This window comes from Triturus cristatus, chromosome 3_2 (assembly GCF_964204655.1).
Source record: "Triturus cristatus chromosome 3_2, aTriCri1.1, whole genome shotgun sequence".
In the NCBI taxonomy this organism is placed as follows: Eukaryota; Metazoa; Chordata; class Amphibia; order Caudata; family Salamandridae; genus Triturus; species Triturus cristatus.
In genome coordinates this window covers 1,183,821,324-1,183,836,699 of record NC_140584.1, presented here as the reverse complement: position 1 = coordinate 1,183,836,699, position 15,376 = coordinate 1,183,821,324, and the positions used below count along the sequence as shown (strand labels likewise).

At 46.3% G+C, this 15,376-nt stretch overlaps 1 protein-coding gene across 1 annotated transcript in view; it reads left to right on the top strand.

Annotated features, from left to right (window-relative positions):
* The window catches only part of ABCB6 (ATP binding cassette subfamily B member 6 (LAN blood group)), a 227,452-nt gene that overhangs the window by 159,223 nt on the left and 52,853 nt on the right, over positions 1-15,376 (top strand). The window contains exons 13-14 of the mRNA XM_085650098.1: positions 9,281-9,366; positions 10,292-10,349. Coding sequence (XP_085506224.1) covers positions 9,281-9,366; positions 10,292-10,349 — 144 coding nt within the window. The remainder of the gene's footprint in view (positions 1-9,280; positions 9,367-10,291; positions 10,350-15,376) is intronic.

The window sequence follows — 15,376 nt, the reverse complement described above, 5'->3', positions numbered from 1 at the left end:
ATCTTCGGCCAAGAAGACATTGATGAATCAGAAGCAGAGGAGGATGAAGCCTTTTCCCGAACAAGACTTGGAATTGGAGTTCGAGGTAGACCTTGATGCTGAAGAACTGCCGCAGGGACAAGGTGACATGAGTATAGAAGATCCCTTGACCCCACAAACTCCCAAAAAATACAATGCGTCAGCACCACCTCTGCCTCCTGGCCAAGGTTGGCACTGAGACAACACTTCCGACGCCGCGCCTCCAGGTCTGGCTCCAAAACAACCAATCAAGCCTTCCGGATCGGTACCGAGTCCTAAAAAGTCCTCCTCGGAACCGAAGCCCTCCGGTTCTAAAAGCAAGTCCAGTGCAGAGCCGAAATCCTCCGTGTCAAAAACAAGCAACCTTCAGAGCCAAAACCTTCCGTGCCGAAAGACTATCTTCCTCCGGCACCGAAGAAACCAGCACTGAAAACTTCGGCACCGAAACAGAAAGAGGCCCCTTCGGATCCGAATGTGGACATTATTCTATTCACACCAGATCCTAATCAGAAGAAGCTATATATTAACCCAGAGACTGGCCATATTCACACAATGCCGTCTCAAAAATGCAAGCTTCAGGATGAGGACACTTCTTGCAAGATCCCTTTAAAGAAAAAATATGTGACTACAAGTCTTTTTCATTTACCATCACCACCGCCTCCTTCTCCACTTGAGAATCCCTTGCAAATTACACCTCCAGATTCCCCCGCAATCTCACCATGAGGATGATGATGCCAATGATGAGGTATACATCTCCCAGCAGATCCATAGACAGATTACACTATTGATCCCCCGTGGTGATAATGATCCAGACCTTTACCCATCCAAACCATCTCCTCCAGACGACAATGCATCCCACCAAGAAGTCATTACCAGGGTTGCACAATATCATGGGGTGGCACTGCACAAAGAATCACTAGAGGAAGATTTTTTTGTTTGAAACTTTAACATCCACACACAGGTCATCACAAACACTTCCCATGCTTAAAGGCATGATGTGACACACTGATAAGATTTTTAAAGACACAGTCAGAGCACGCATCTTAACTCCTAGGGTTGCCAAAAAGTATAAAGCCTCCCCTACAGACCCTATATTTATCAAGGGCCAGTTGCCATTAGATTCCCTAGTAGTATCTAATGCTCGTAAGCGGGCAAATTCTCAGACATCACTAGATGCACCTCCGCCAGGTAAAGAATCCAAGTTAATTGACGCTTCTGGCAAGCGCATAGCTGCGCAAGCTGCGAATCAATGCGCATTGATTGCAGGGTCTTTTAGCCAGATACAACAGGGCACACCGGGATGAGATGGAGCAATCGCTTCAATATCTCCTAGATGAACATAAGGCTAAGGCATAGGACTTTGTAAAAGAAGGTAAACTCATTCCTAATTCCTTTATACAATGTGCTCTGGATGCTGCAGACACCGCAGCTAGAGAGGTTAATACCAGCATCCTGCTCAAGGGCCACGCTTGGTTAAGGATTTCAGGGTTTAAGACAGAGGTCCAACAACACACCTTTTGATACAGAACATCTATTTGGTCCCAACGAAGACCAAGCGTTAGAGAAAATTAAAAAGGACCCTGAGGTGGCCAAATATTTGGGAGCGCACCAGTCTGCATCCAACAGAGGCTCCTTTTGTCGCTCCTTTTACAGAGGAGGGTCCAAAATCCCGTCCCCAGATCAAAATACCTCAACTTATGAACAACCTGTCCTCTCCTTCCAGAGGATCTTTTCGAGGAGGTTATAGAGGCAACAACTTCAAGGGTAGGGGTAAGGGCAACACACCTCGTAACTTCCCCTTCCCCCAACAAACAGTGACTTGCCCACACTTCCCCCCGATTACACCACACCTGTTGGGGGGGAAACGTCAACAATTTCTCCCCATTTGGCTGTCTATAACAACAGACAAATGGGTTTTTGGAATTATCCAACATGGTTATTGCCTGGAGCTTACCAGCAATCCCCAAACACTCCACCTCGATCTCACAAGTTGTCTCCAGAACACATGCACTTGCTAGAACAAGAGGGCCAGTCTCCCTTACTAAAAGGGGCAATCGAGCCGGTTTCAATACTGTACCAGGGCTCAGGGTTTTACTCTCTGTATTTTCTCATTCCCAAAAAGGACAGTTCCCTAAGACCTATTCTGGATCTCAGAGAGTTAAACCGTTATATACTGTCAGAACACTTTTACATGGGGACGCTTCAACAGGTACTCCGACTTTTACAAAGAGCAGATTTTATGTCTACTCTAGATTTAAGAGATGCATATTTTCATGTTCCAATCGCAAATCCTCAGATTTGTGATAGCGGTCAAGCATTACTAGTTCAAAGTGCATCCCTTCGGAGTGACTACAGAATTATGGCGTCTTGCATTGCAAATGTACCCCATGCAAGGTTTCACATGCGCCCCGTACAAGAGTGCTTAGCACATCATTGGAATCAATCACAGGGTCTATTAACCCATCTAGTGTTGGTAGACAGCAGTACCCATCGCTCTCTGCAGTGGTGGAACCCACAAAACATATCAGCAGGCCGGCCTTCCATCGATCCTGTTCCACAGATCGGGCTCACAGCAGACGCATCTCTAACAGGTTGGGGTGCTCATCTCAAAGATTATACAATACAAGGCCTGTCAACACTCGCTCAAGGCATTTGAAATTGGGCAATCCATCACACGATTTATCTTCTGGCAGAACATCTGTCAGGAGTAAACAATCAAATTGCTGATCTCTGCAGAAAAGGCAGCAAAGTCATGAGTGGGAACGTCATCCCCAAGTTCTCCTTCCGTACTTTCAACAATGGGGATTTTCACAAATAGACTTATTCGCCACAGCCGAAAACGCAAAATGCCCAACCATCGGCTCCAGGTTCCCACACCCGCTCTCAAAGGGCAATGCCCTATGGATGAACTGGTCAGGGATATTTGCCTACACTTTTCCACCTCTCCCGCTCATTCCAAGTCTGGTTCGGAAGCTCAGGCAAACATCCCTCACACTGATTTTAGTAGCTCCCACATGGGCTCATCAACCATTGTACACCACCCTGTTGGAGCTGTTGATAGTTCCACATAAAAGACTGCACCTTACCTCCAGTCTCCTCACACAGAACCATGGAGAAGTCAGACATCCAAATCCCAAAGAACTGAATTTAGCGATTTGGCTACTAAAGTCATAGAGTTTGGTTATTTAAATGTACCACCACACTGTATCAATATTCTAAGAGAAGCAAGAAGGCCTATCAACAGAGCTTGCTATGCAGCAAATGGAAAAGATTTGTTGTATACTGCAACAACAAAATCAATCCTTTAGATGCTTCCATTCAAAACATTATTTGTTACCTGTTACATTTACAGCGAACAGTACTGGCTTATACGTCTATTCGTCTGCACCTTGCAGCAGTAGTTTCGTACTTACAAAATAGGCAACATCCGTCACTCTTCAGAGTTCCAGTAATCAAGATCTTCATGGAAGGCTTAAAAAGAGTAATACCACCAAGGGTTCCTCCTGCCTCAGTGTGGAATCTCAACATTGTTCTCACAAGACTCCTGGGCCCACCTTTTGAACCATTACACAAGTGCCCTTTCTAATTCCTCTCATGGAAAGTTGCTTTCCTCATTGCCAGCATATCACACCACTGAGGAGAGTTGGTGAGCTACAAGCATTAACTTTAGAAGAACCCTTCTTTCAGCTACACAAAGACAGGATAGTTCTCCGCACCAAAATAGTGTCTGCTTTTCATATGAACCAGTCGGTTGAGTTACCAGTTTGCTTTCCTCAGCCTCATTCTGTAGCAGAAGGCACTCTTCACACTCTTGACAATAAAAGACCTTTACTGTACCTCATAGATAGGACAAAAGACCTTCGCAAAACAAAACAACTGTTTATTGTATTTACTCCACCTCACAAAGGCAATCCTATCTCGAAATCTGGTATTGCCAGTTCGATTGTTAAATGTATTCAAACATGCTATGCTAAAGCTAAAAGAACTTTAACCATACCCCCTAGAGTGAATTCCACTCGCAAAATAGGGGCTTCTGTGGCATTTTTAGGTAACATTCTTCTAGCCGACATATGTAAGGCAGCTACATGGTCTACACCACACACATTTACCAAACACTATTGTGTAGATGGGTTAGCACGTCAACAAGCTGCTGTAGGCCAACTATTACTTAAAACACTGTTCCAAACAACTGCAACATCTATAGGTTAGCCACCGCTTCGGGAGTATACCGCTTTTAAGTCTATGCAAAGCATGTGTATCTACAGCACACATGCCTCGAATGGATAATGTTACTTACCCAATAAGCATCTGTTCTTGGCATGTAGAGCTGTAGATTCACATGCACCCGCCTCCCCGGGTACCTGTAGTTGTTGCAGTTCTTCACTATACATTTATACACATGGACATCTTTAAACAACACTTACTTACTTACTCCGTTCTCACCCTCTTGCATGAAAACAATCTAACAATGGAGCCGATCCCCCTGCTCACTATCACCGAAAGGAGGAGTCACCTTACCTCGTGACTAAGAAAGACTTCTTCGAAGAAAAACAACTTGCAAACATCCAGACCCAACACTAGATGGCAGGAGTCGATTCCGCTGTCAAAACGATACATGAAGTGGGAAAGCGTACAGAAACAATACCATTGAGGGTAGAGAGGATTGCGCATCAAGGGGAACACGAAGAACAGTTTTGAACCGGAGCGCAGCAATACATGACCGAACCCGATGGCGGAAAAAAACAATCTAACAATGGAGTCAATGCCCATGCGCACTATTACTGAAAGGAGGAGTCACCGTACCTCGTGACTAAGAAAGACTTCTTCGAAGAAAAACAACTTGCAAACATCCAGACCCAACACTAGATGGCAGGAGTATGCAAAGCATGAGTATCTACAGCACACATGCCTCGAACATAAAAAAATAAAAAAATAAGTCTTGTGAAATAAGACATCTTTGTGCTTATTTGTAACAGAGTCTGCTGAAATTAAAGAACTGTGAACTCGAATGGGAGCGGTTTGGTATTATAATGGCTAAGAATTCTCGGCTGCCGTGGTATTTCACAAAATACGTTTGGGTTCTACTTGGAAGAACCGGGATAGTGAACGAAGCAACATTTGAAAATAAATAGGCACTTTTCAGAAATTGTATATAATATGCAGGACAATGGTTTAAACATGTAAAAAGATGATATTAAACAATGTAACAAAATATGGTAGGAGTATGCAAAGCATGTGAATCTACAGCTCTACATGCCAAGAACAGATGCATACTGGGTAAGTAACATTAGCCTTTTCTTTACATATAGTAAAGCGCAGCTTTCACCCCAACAGGTAAGCCAGCTGCATACAATTAATCAAATAATAATAATTCTGTTATATTAAAATACATATATAATTAATGAATGGAACAAAATACAATTTGAAACAGAAATAGGTGACAGAATTAAAATAATGGGGAATAAGAGACGCAACTGCCAAACAATGGATTTCAGTGTACCTATGGCTACTAGCAGGACCAGGAAAATATAACAAGAGAAGATAAGATTATAGGAATTTCGAAGAAAACTAAAGGTCGGATAGATAGATGTTTTTTATTGCACAATTAATTAAAATCATTGCAATCGGGCCATATAAAAACAATGTAAAGTGCATAAGTTCCAATATTATAAAAGGGTATATAAAGATTTATCACCCTATTATTCTGCGATTTAAAAAGTGTAGACACAATTGGGGCAACTGTACACATGGGGATTTAAAACCGATTTGAAAAAGTTGGGCCGGCATTATGGATTATAACTGTTTGTGATTATCAGAGTCCAGGACTGCTTTTACTGCAGAAAGATATTTAATAAAGCGTGCCGCCAGCTGCACTGATTCACCTTTCATGCACTCGACCAGGGCAGCTTAATATGTCCGCATGTTTAAAATACGCCAAATGGGGCGAAGCCAGTATATTCTCAAAGTGCGTAGTTTCTCACAACTGCACAGTATGTAGCTTAAAGATTCCTCTACTCCCGCACACGTTCGGTACTGAGTGGATACATTCTCTTTATACACTAAAGGTCAGAGTTGCTGCGACTAGCAAAAGAAAGTGAGTTATATAGGTGCAGAGCTGCTGTAGAGAACCCCTGATGCAATACCCGACAGTCCTATGCCAGTGAGTCCCTAGTTGAAGCAAAAGATATACAATTAGTTGCCATCAACCCCTTCAATCTGAAGTCTTTGGTCCAATAGGCTTGCTTTCCCTGGGTCAGTACAGTAAAAGTGATACAGCGTGATTACTTAAATTTAAAAAATTTAACTTAATAAACCAGTGTAAGAAAACTGGGGTAAAGAGGCCAAACATCTTTGCAAACACTCGAATACCTACACACCGACAAACGCACAGTGGTACGAACCACAGGAAGCGAGGGGAAATGGTAAGGATAGGTGAAGCGACAAGGAACACACTGATGCCGCTCTCGGAAACCACACAGGCTTGGATGATCCGAAAGATAAAAAAATGCACAACTAATGGAAGTAAGAAGATGAAACTAACTGAGAAATGTGAGGCTACATATGTAGAGTGAAACCAAAAGGACATCCAGTTGGAGGTAAAGTGGTTGTAATGCCAAGTGAAGATGAGCTGTAAGGCGAGACGAGGGAGCTAGAACATCAGACGAGCTACAATAAATGTAAAAAGGATCAGGGCTTAAGCTCTTCAGGTTGAAAGACCAAGGGACATCCAGTCATTCATGGTGCTGAGACTGACCCTCCAGCAGAGGACATGTCAGGGATGCCTCCTTATTATGCAAGTGTTCCACATTGGTGTGCTATGAGATAGTGAGAGTGATCATAAGAAGAGCACTGGCTCAGCCCAGATCATGGCCATTTGGTAGATTGGATGGATCCCATCTGGACACTGCATGACTTTTGAAACTTACTTCACAACAGATCCAGCAGTGCAGGTGTGCACTGCAAGGAAGGGCAAGAAGGTCTTCTGGTGGATAAGGACCAGAAGAAGGCATCCCTCATTGGACATGGACATTGTCTGCACCCTAAGAGATGACTGAACCCCGCAAGATAAATGCAGAAGAGACACGAAGGAGCATCCTTTTCAGGACACTTATCTAGGAAGGACGCCAGCAACCGAGCTAAACGCGTTGGAAAGATAAGGGTTCAGCAAGGGCTTCTTGAGCAGTGTTTAAAGAGGATGCAAAAGTGCCGAAAGTGAGGGATTAATTTGGGGAAAGTAGATTTTCTTCATTTAGGTCACATCACCAGAGTCTCCGATGACCCAAGGTGGATCTAGGAATGTTGGCTTGGAAAGTGTCTCTGATCCTCCCGACACCTGGCCAGTCCACCCGCAACCTTGACATCAGCCACACAGATCATGGAGACTCCACAACAGACACGGGTCTCTTATTTACCACAGACCGCGAGTCTAGATGGTAAACATTTCACAGTTCGTTGTTGGTGAAACTCCCGCATGGACTCCAGACTGTTATATGTTTATTATCCCAGCTGGCTCTGTTCATTCCTGCAAATTGATTAGTAACTTTGTAACGCAAACCATGAAGGATGGATCTAAAAGCGCGATACGTTGACAGTTCCCGGAGTGGGATCTTGCACCTTCCGGGCACCTGCCTCTCGTGTCCCAAACCCTGTGGAATAAAGTCACTGAGTAAGATTAAAGCAGGACCCCATGTATTTTAAGCATCAAGTGCATTCAGGGAGAAATGAGGACAAGGAATGGGTCTATATTTCTTATTGTCTGTGAAATTGAGCATTTCATGTTTGGTCTAGAATAGTTAAAGGTGCTTCCCAAAGAGTGAGTCCTGGTGTCCAGAATAGTGATTCTCAGAAAGGCCTTTTTCCTCCAGATAGAGTTGTGCTGGAGACCGTTTGATATCTGAAGCCAAAAAGGGCAGATTGAATACAGAGCGGTCAAACATAGGGTTGAGGTTTGTTCTCTTCAGTATTGCCTCAGGGGCGCAGCTCAGGCCCCTGCAGCCACTGTGGTGCAGGGGGCCCTCAACTCTTTTGGGGGAGGAGGGGCCTTCAGGGGGACCCCATTCAGGCCAAGGCAAATGATTATTTGTGAGATGTGGGAGGCTCAGGGGCCCCTCATTAAATTCTGCTAGGGAGCCCCATAATTTTGTGTTTCACCACCGTATTGCCTGCTTATCCCAACAGACCACACACACCCTTGAAGGAAGCGGTTTCTCCAGTTGCTCTCAGTCTGGGACTCGGTCACCACATCTGAGCCACAGGTGACAGTAGCCTGACACTTCTGGCCTTCTATTCGATGCAATGCGCAGACCATCCGCACCTCTCCGTGTGTGCCAGCCGCCTCCTGCAGTGATGGCCGCATGACGTTTGACATTACCTTATATTCAAACATTGTGTGTGTTGTATTCCATGGGAAATGTCTCTCATGCATGAAGCAGTGAATACAGTAGGACCTTCCTCGGTTTATAGCGCCATTTATCACCAATATTGTAGATTTTTGGCCTCTTGCCCATAGGGACACTGTGACGGGAACCCATTACGTCCAGGCTTCCCCTCCGAGACCCCAAAGAAAATTAATGGAAGAAAGGGTCCATATATTTGGAGGGTGTGACCCTGAATCAACCTCACAACACTGAGGACAAACTATCGTAAAGAAATATCAACAGATAAGTGAGTCTAGATTTTCTAAACCAAACTCCACGTATATGCACCCACGCGGTACATATCTCTTCAAGGCACATAGATGTGGAGTTAGGAATACTACATTTACACTTCCCTACATGCACTCACCTTGCAATAGTTTGTCCCTCGATATTCTGTCCTCAGTATTCCTTGTACCACAATATCCTAGGGATCAATAGTACAATCGATCTAGAGTCTCATCTCAGAGTGGTCTTATGTCATGTGAACTGTTTGCATTCAGCTTCCTTATGTGGTGAGCCCTATGCACATTATGTAGTGCTAATAGTATGTAATGAGAGCTTAGTGACGGCTGTGTAACAGCACTGTTCAGATTGTGCAGTGATCTTATACCCATTGTGTTATGGGGGTTCGGGGTGATGCCCAAGAGTTGAAGAATCTGTGTATTAACTCATTGCATTAACAGCCCCCCTTATAATTATCAACCTTTGTTGGCAGTCCCTCTATTTACCAGTGTTGTTTACTTTCTATCAGGTACACCCCAAGTATTGTGCTCCCCCTTTGATTGTTCTCCCTGGTTTCTTAACTGAAACCCTCGTCTCCTGACTCCTCTCCTTTTCTCAACCAGGTGAAGGATGCAATTGGTGCTGGCGACCTGAAGTTCAAGCAGGGTCGTATAGAGTTCGAGAACGTTCACTTCAGCTACTTAGATGGGTAGGTAAACTGAGGGCGGCCAGGCGACACAGAGCATCTTCACAGTGGCACTACACTAATGGTACAAGCCCAGTGCTGCCCATTATTCTGTGAGACGTGTTGTCAGAGCAGTGATATCAGGACTGCTGAATCTTACACTTGCAGTGGTAGCTGCTGTTTGGGAACTTTGGCATTAGATGACCCTCAGTTCCAACCACGCATTATAGGTTAGAAGTCACAAAAGTATCCCATTGCATTTATGAAAGGGTATCAGTCGCTGTTAAATGTTGGCTACTTTCATTTAAATCATTTTTGTCCTTGACCTTACCCTGAATTTTATTATAATGATCAACATTCAGGTTGCTGTTGTACATTATGCTAGCCTTGGGGGACAATGCCACCTTGGGGCAGTGCTAGTTCAAGGATATGTGTGCATTTATTGCAAGGACCATCTAGTTGAAACAGAAAGATAACATAATCCTGTCTATATGTAAATCAAAGTTCACTGAGGGAGAAAAGAAACCAGATAATGTCCACACTTGATCTGAGAATCTCCTGGCTCCCAACACCGAAGGAACTACATACTTTAGAATGTTCACATGTTTCAGCCTCGATGTTTACTATCCTTATGCTGACCTTACTCAGGACCATATTTATTTTTTAAAGTTTTGTAAGAGAGCACAATCACAATCTTTAGAGAGGGTGGAATGGAAGGTCAAGCGTACGAGAGGTGCGGATCTTTAGTTTATTGGAGGAGAGGCTAAGAGCACTCGATGACCCTGTGGTTTGGCATGAAGACTATAGAGCATTTTACCCCTCTGCTTTTGAGCAGTGGGTTCTGTAACATACGATCAATGAGTTGCTATTTTGTGTTCTTTTCACAATGGATCATTATCAGTTTGGGAAGAGCCAGCGTATGATTTCTAACACCCTCTTACCTCTGCAGGAAGGAGATTCTGAATGATGTTTCCTTCTCGGTGATGCCCGGTCAGACGATGGCACTGGTGAGTTGCACTTTAAAGCGCCTTTCTTTGTGATTGTATTGTACAAGCTTTGGTGAGCCCTTGGTATCAGAATCTCAGGGACATAAAAGCATCTCCTGTGATAAGATGCCCTCTACTGAGGTTGCAAGAATAATGTTTGTCAGAGAGTACTTCTAATCTGCACCGCAAATATAGAGCTTTTACATGTTCTCCATCTAGCAAGAAACCGATGCAAAACACTGCAATGACCTCACAGTATATTAGAACGTAGGGAGATGGCATGACGCGAGAGCCTAGAGTTGGGTGTCTCCACTCGTGTCTCTATCATTGTTTTGTCTAACCTTTTTTTTGCCCTATTGTTTTTTTTACTGTTTGGCATTGCATTAACGTGTTTTGTTAGCAAACCATCTGAATGTTTAAGGCCAGTTTCAAATGTATTTGTGATTATTCGGCATTTCTAAGATATTTCGTTCTTTGCCAATTAAAATATTGTTTAAAAGAGCAACAAGTTAGCTATTCACAGTGACAGCTTTGCCTTCGACTTACTGAATCATTAACATGAGTTGATCCCAGTTTCAAGACCTCAGGGTGCTCCGGGGGGGCTTGTGTGTGGGTGGCAATGCAGGACATGTCGATTCTACTGCATGCTAAAGGGATCTTTGAGACATTTGTCATTAAAGATTCTAGCTCAAATGTTGTAGTGACTAATGTCTGCATGTGTGCCATACATGTCTGTGCATGGACCTGATTGTTTTCAAAGCTGCATTGAGATCAACTCTTTAACCTCTATGGTTTGTCCAGGTGGTTCACCAACACCAAAACCCCTTTCTGACTACAATAATGTCCTAAATTCCGTGTAACAAAAGACCTGCCTACAGTCTTTACCATAGAACACACGTAAAAGCCTCTTGTCTTTAGCACATGCCTTTCACAAAAAGAAAGCCAGGCGTGCTCGCTTTGTTATAACTTTTCATTCTCAGCAGATTCCACCTAAGGAATCTGAGACAACCTTCCCAGTGAACCGGAATGGTGTGCAGCTTTTACCATTGGTTCGACACTATAACCAGCGCAGGCCCATATCCAGCGTACATGGTAAACTGACAACCATCATACATAAAGTTATAACATTTCACATAAGTACAATATCACAATTGGCGAAACCACATGCAACCCTTCTCGATCGGGCCTAACAATCTTCTACTCCGAGGGTTGCCAGAGAGAGTGACAAACACAAAAACCCTTGCCTACTATGGTAATCTATGAGATTACATGTAACAAAACACCTGCCTATAGGCTTTAGCACTGTGTAATTGTTAGAATCCGGGGTCTCTGGTTGGCGCAGGTATGCACTTGCGACAAGCAGGGACCCTTTCCTCTAAGTCAGGGCAAAGGATCACCTCTTTAAAAATAACCCCTGCTCACCCTCTAGGTAACGTGGCGCGAGCAGTCAGGCTAAATTTTCGGAGGGCTTATGGTTAAGCGTTCAAGTTGTCCCACACAATAATCACCACCCCACCACACAAAAGACACAAGGCTGTATTTATCAAAAGTAGAAGTCTTTATATAAAAGGGTTTTCTTTTAGGCAGGTTGAATAAATACAGTTCTCTTAGCGAATCTCAATCCAGTTACTTTAAAATACTTAAGGGCAGTCCACAGGTTTTAAAATGGCACAGTTCTCTTTAAAATAAGTTCTTTAGGTCTTCGGGGCCCTTCGTAGCGCCTTTGGGGTGCTCTGGGCAAGGTTTTAACAGGACCTTGCCGTTTCTCACGCTTCTCGCGTGAGCACGAGTACGCTTGCCGAGTCTCACTCTTCTCGAGTGAGCACCGGTAATGCTTTTCAATGTAGTTCGGCTCAAAGCAGGTACGGTTCGAACTATGCTGCTCCCGAGGCCAGTATGGTTCAGACCAAGGCTGGTACGAGTCGAACCAAGGTTGCTAAGGTTCAAAACAGGATACTTCAGGGGTCAGTACGGTCCGTACAAAGGCAAGTACGGGCCGTATTTACGCACAATTATTTCAGATGGACGTACCCACAGTACGGCTCGAACTACGGGGCAAGGCAGTACGTTGCAAAACACTTCACATGTAAGTACGGTCCGTACAAAGGCAAGTACGGGCCGTACTAGGCGCACCAGTCTTGATGATTCCAAAGGCGAGTACGGCTCCAAACACCAGACACTTCAGATGTAAGTACGGTCCGTACCAGTGCACGTACGGGCCTTACCTTCGCGCGCGAACTCACCAATCTCTTTCAGTCTTCACGGGGGAAGTTCGTGGCGGCCTCGCGGTCCAGTCCAAGGGCGTCCCACGTCGCGCTGAAGTCCCAAGTGTCCAGGGGACGGCGAAGCTTCGTGGGGCGCTCGGGCAGGTCACAGGTCACCACGGAGGGGTAGAAGCAGGAGGGGCAGCTTCGGAGGCAATTCTTCAGCGCGTCGCGCCTGTCGGCTGTAATCGGGAGATGATCAGTGCGTCGCAGGTCCTCGCAGTGGCCTCCACACCCAGGGGTCGCAGAGGCTCGGCGCTTGGAGCCTGGTCAGTTTCTTCTTCACTTTGCGAGCTACGGCTCGGGGGGCAGTTGCTTGCTGGGCTCGGGCCAGTCAGGCCTTTACGGTGCTCACAGCAGCCCCGGTGGGCGGCAGTCGCGGTGCTCAGATAGAGGGGGACACACAGGTACTCGGGGGCCAGCGTTCAAGGCCACCTCCAGCAGCTCCTCTTCTTCTGGGAGAGTAGCGCCCACTGTTCCTGGGGCGCAGATCAGGGGGCAAGTTCACACGCAAGCCCTTGGAGAGTGTTTGCAAAGGCACAAGTTGAGTTAAAGTCTTTTTCTTCAGGCTTTCTTTCTCCTTCCAGCAGACAGGCACCCACTGCAGGCCAGTCTCTCAGGCAGAGAGACAGTATTCCTCCTTCAGCTTCTCCAGGTCCTTCTCCTTCAGGGAGAGTTTCTTCTTGGCGCAAACAGGATCTGATTTCTTAGGAGCCAGGCTCCTACTTTTATACACCAATTCTTTTGTTCTTTAGCGCCAGGGGGCCTGGGCCTGGCTCAGTCCAGTTTTTGGAGCACTTTGTTGTGGATGACTCTGCGCTTTCCTTTCAGCAGCAGGGCAGAGACATCAGCCGCTCCACAGGGGGCGGCGCCGGCTTTGTGCTGGCAGAGCACAGGTCTATTCAAGAGTCAGGGTGTACTCCTCCCACCCATCCTGGTGTAATCTCTCTACCCACCACCTGGCAGCCAACCTGTCTCTGGGGTTTCCCCAACCCTGCTCCTTACTGTTGCTAGGCAGAACACACACACACACAGCGCAGAGGCGGACTGAATGGCCAGATCAGTAAATACTAACTTTCTAAAAGTAGTATTTACAAACGCAGGATATTAAAATAAACTTTACTAAAAGAAGTATTTTATTATTCTGAGTTCAGGCATACTAAACATAACTTTCTACCATGCTCTATGAGTCCACTGGGATTACAGGGTGTAGTAATTCCAGTAGCCCATTCTGGCCTATGGAGAGCAGGTAGCCTTCAATAGTGAAAAACGAAAATGGCTGTAATTCACTATTAAGACATGCCACACACATCAGGGCATGTCCTACCTTATGCCTATAATGCACCCTGCCCTTGGGCCTACCAGAGGGGTGACTAATATGTAGTTAAGGGAAGGTTTAGGGACTGGCAAGTGGGTGCACTTGCGCAGTCAGCGCGACAGTACCAGACTGCGCGCAGGTTCTGCAGTGGCAGATCCTAGACACATTTTACTAGGCCGCTTCTGTGGGTGGCACAACCAGTGCTGCAAGCCCACCAGCAGCATTTGTATTTACAAGCCCTGGCACTCCTGGTGCACTTTACTAGGGGCTGACAGTAAACCAAATAAACCAATCATGGACACCAATCAATGTATACATTTTACCATAGGGAGAGCATATGCACCTTAGCACTGGTCAGCAGTGGTAAGGTGCCCAGAGTCATAAATCAGCCAACACCAGGTCAGAAAAAATACAGGAGGAAGGCAAAAAGTTTAGGGATGACCCTTCAAAAAGGGCCAGGTCCAACACAACCCCCTTCCAGCCAAAACGCAGGGTAGATCAATCACCACCGTGATGGTCTTCCCTGCTTGGGGCGATAGAACAAGGACCTGGCCCGCAACTGCAGGGGCAGACTCCAGTTCTATGCCAATCTGAACCTATTGGACTCCCTCTGTCCATACTCTCAGGGCCCACCAAACCAATCCATGGGGAACCCTTTTCCTCACCTGTGGACACCACCTGTGCAGCACCTAACCTTAACTGGCCCACAGGGGTGTCCCAACAGACAGACAGCAAAATACTACAGTGGCCACTGACAGTAGTCAGGGATGAGACCCAGGCTGTATGCCTCTCAGGGCTCTCAATCCTCTGTGGCGCCAGGGAGCGGGGGGCAGTAGCCCCAGGTGCTTGGCACCCTTTGTCCATTCTCCCCCTTGTCAGGTCAGGTATGACATACTGGCACTGACCCACCAGCCCCAGGACTGTACCCGGCGGCTGGACCCAAGACTGGGGTGGCCTCTCCCACACCCGGTCCTTCTCCTTGGGGCTCTGTACCCTCCCACCTGGAGTGGTACCCCCTTCCAGAATTGCCAGGGCACCTGGGGCAGGTGTCCTGCGCAATTCGCCCACCAGTTCAGGTGTTCTATCCTGCAACTGGGCGTCCAGGTCAGGGGGGACACCCTGAACCTGGCCCTCCAACCTAGGGTCTAAACCCTTCAGTTGAGCCGGGGTCAGAGGTGAGGACTCCCTCCCTCTGCACCCCCTTCCAGGGTACTGCCCACTCCCAACTGGCGTGGTACCCCCAGAAGCAACATGGGTCAGGACACTGATTACAGTAGTCCCACCCTCCAGGTCATTCAACACCTGAACCTGGCTTCCCAACCCTGGGACCAACCCATGCGGTTGAACGCTCGCCTGGCGCACCAGGACTTCCCGGGGAGCATGCATGCTCCCCCTGAGGGTGACACATAACTCATGTGTCGTGTGACAGTCTGCCTGGCGCTGATCTCCCGACCCCTGTCCATCTG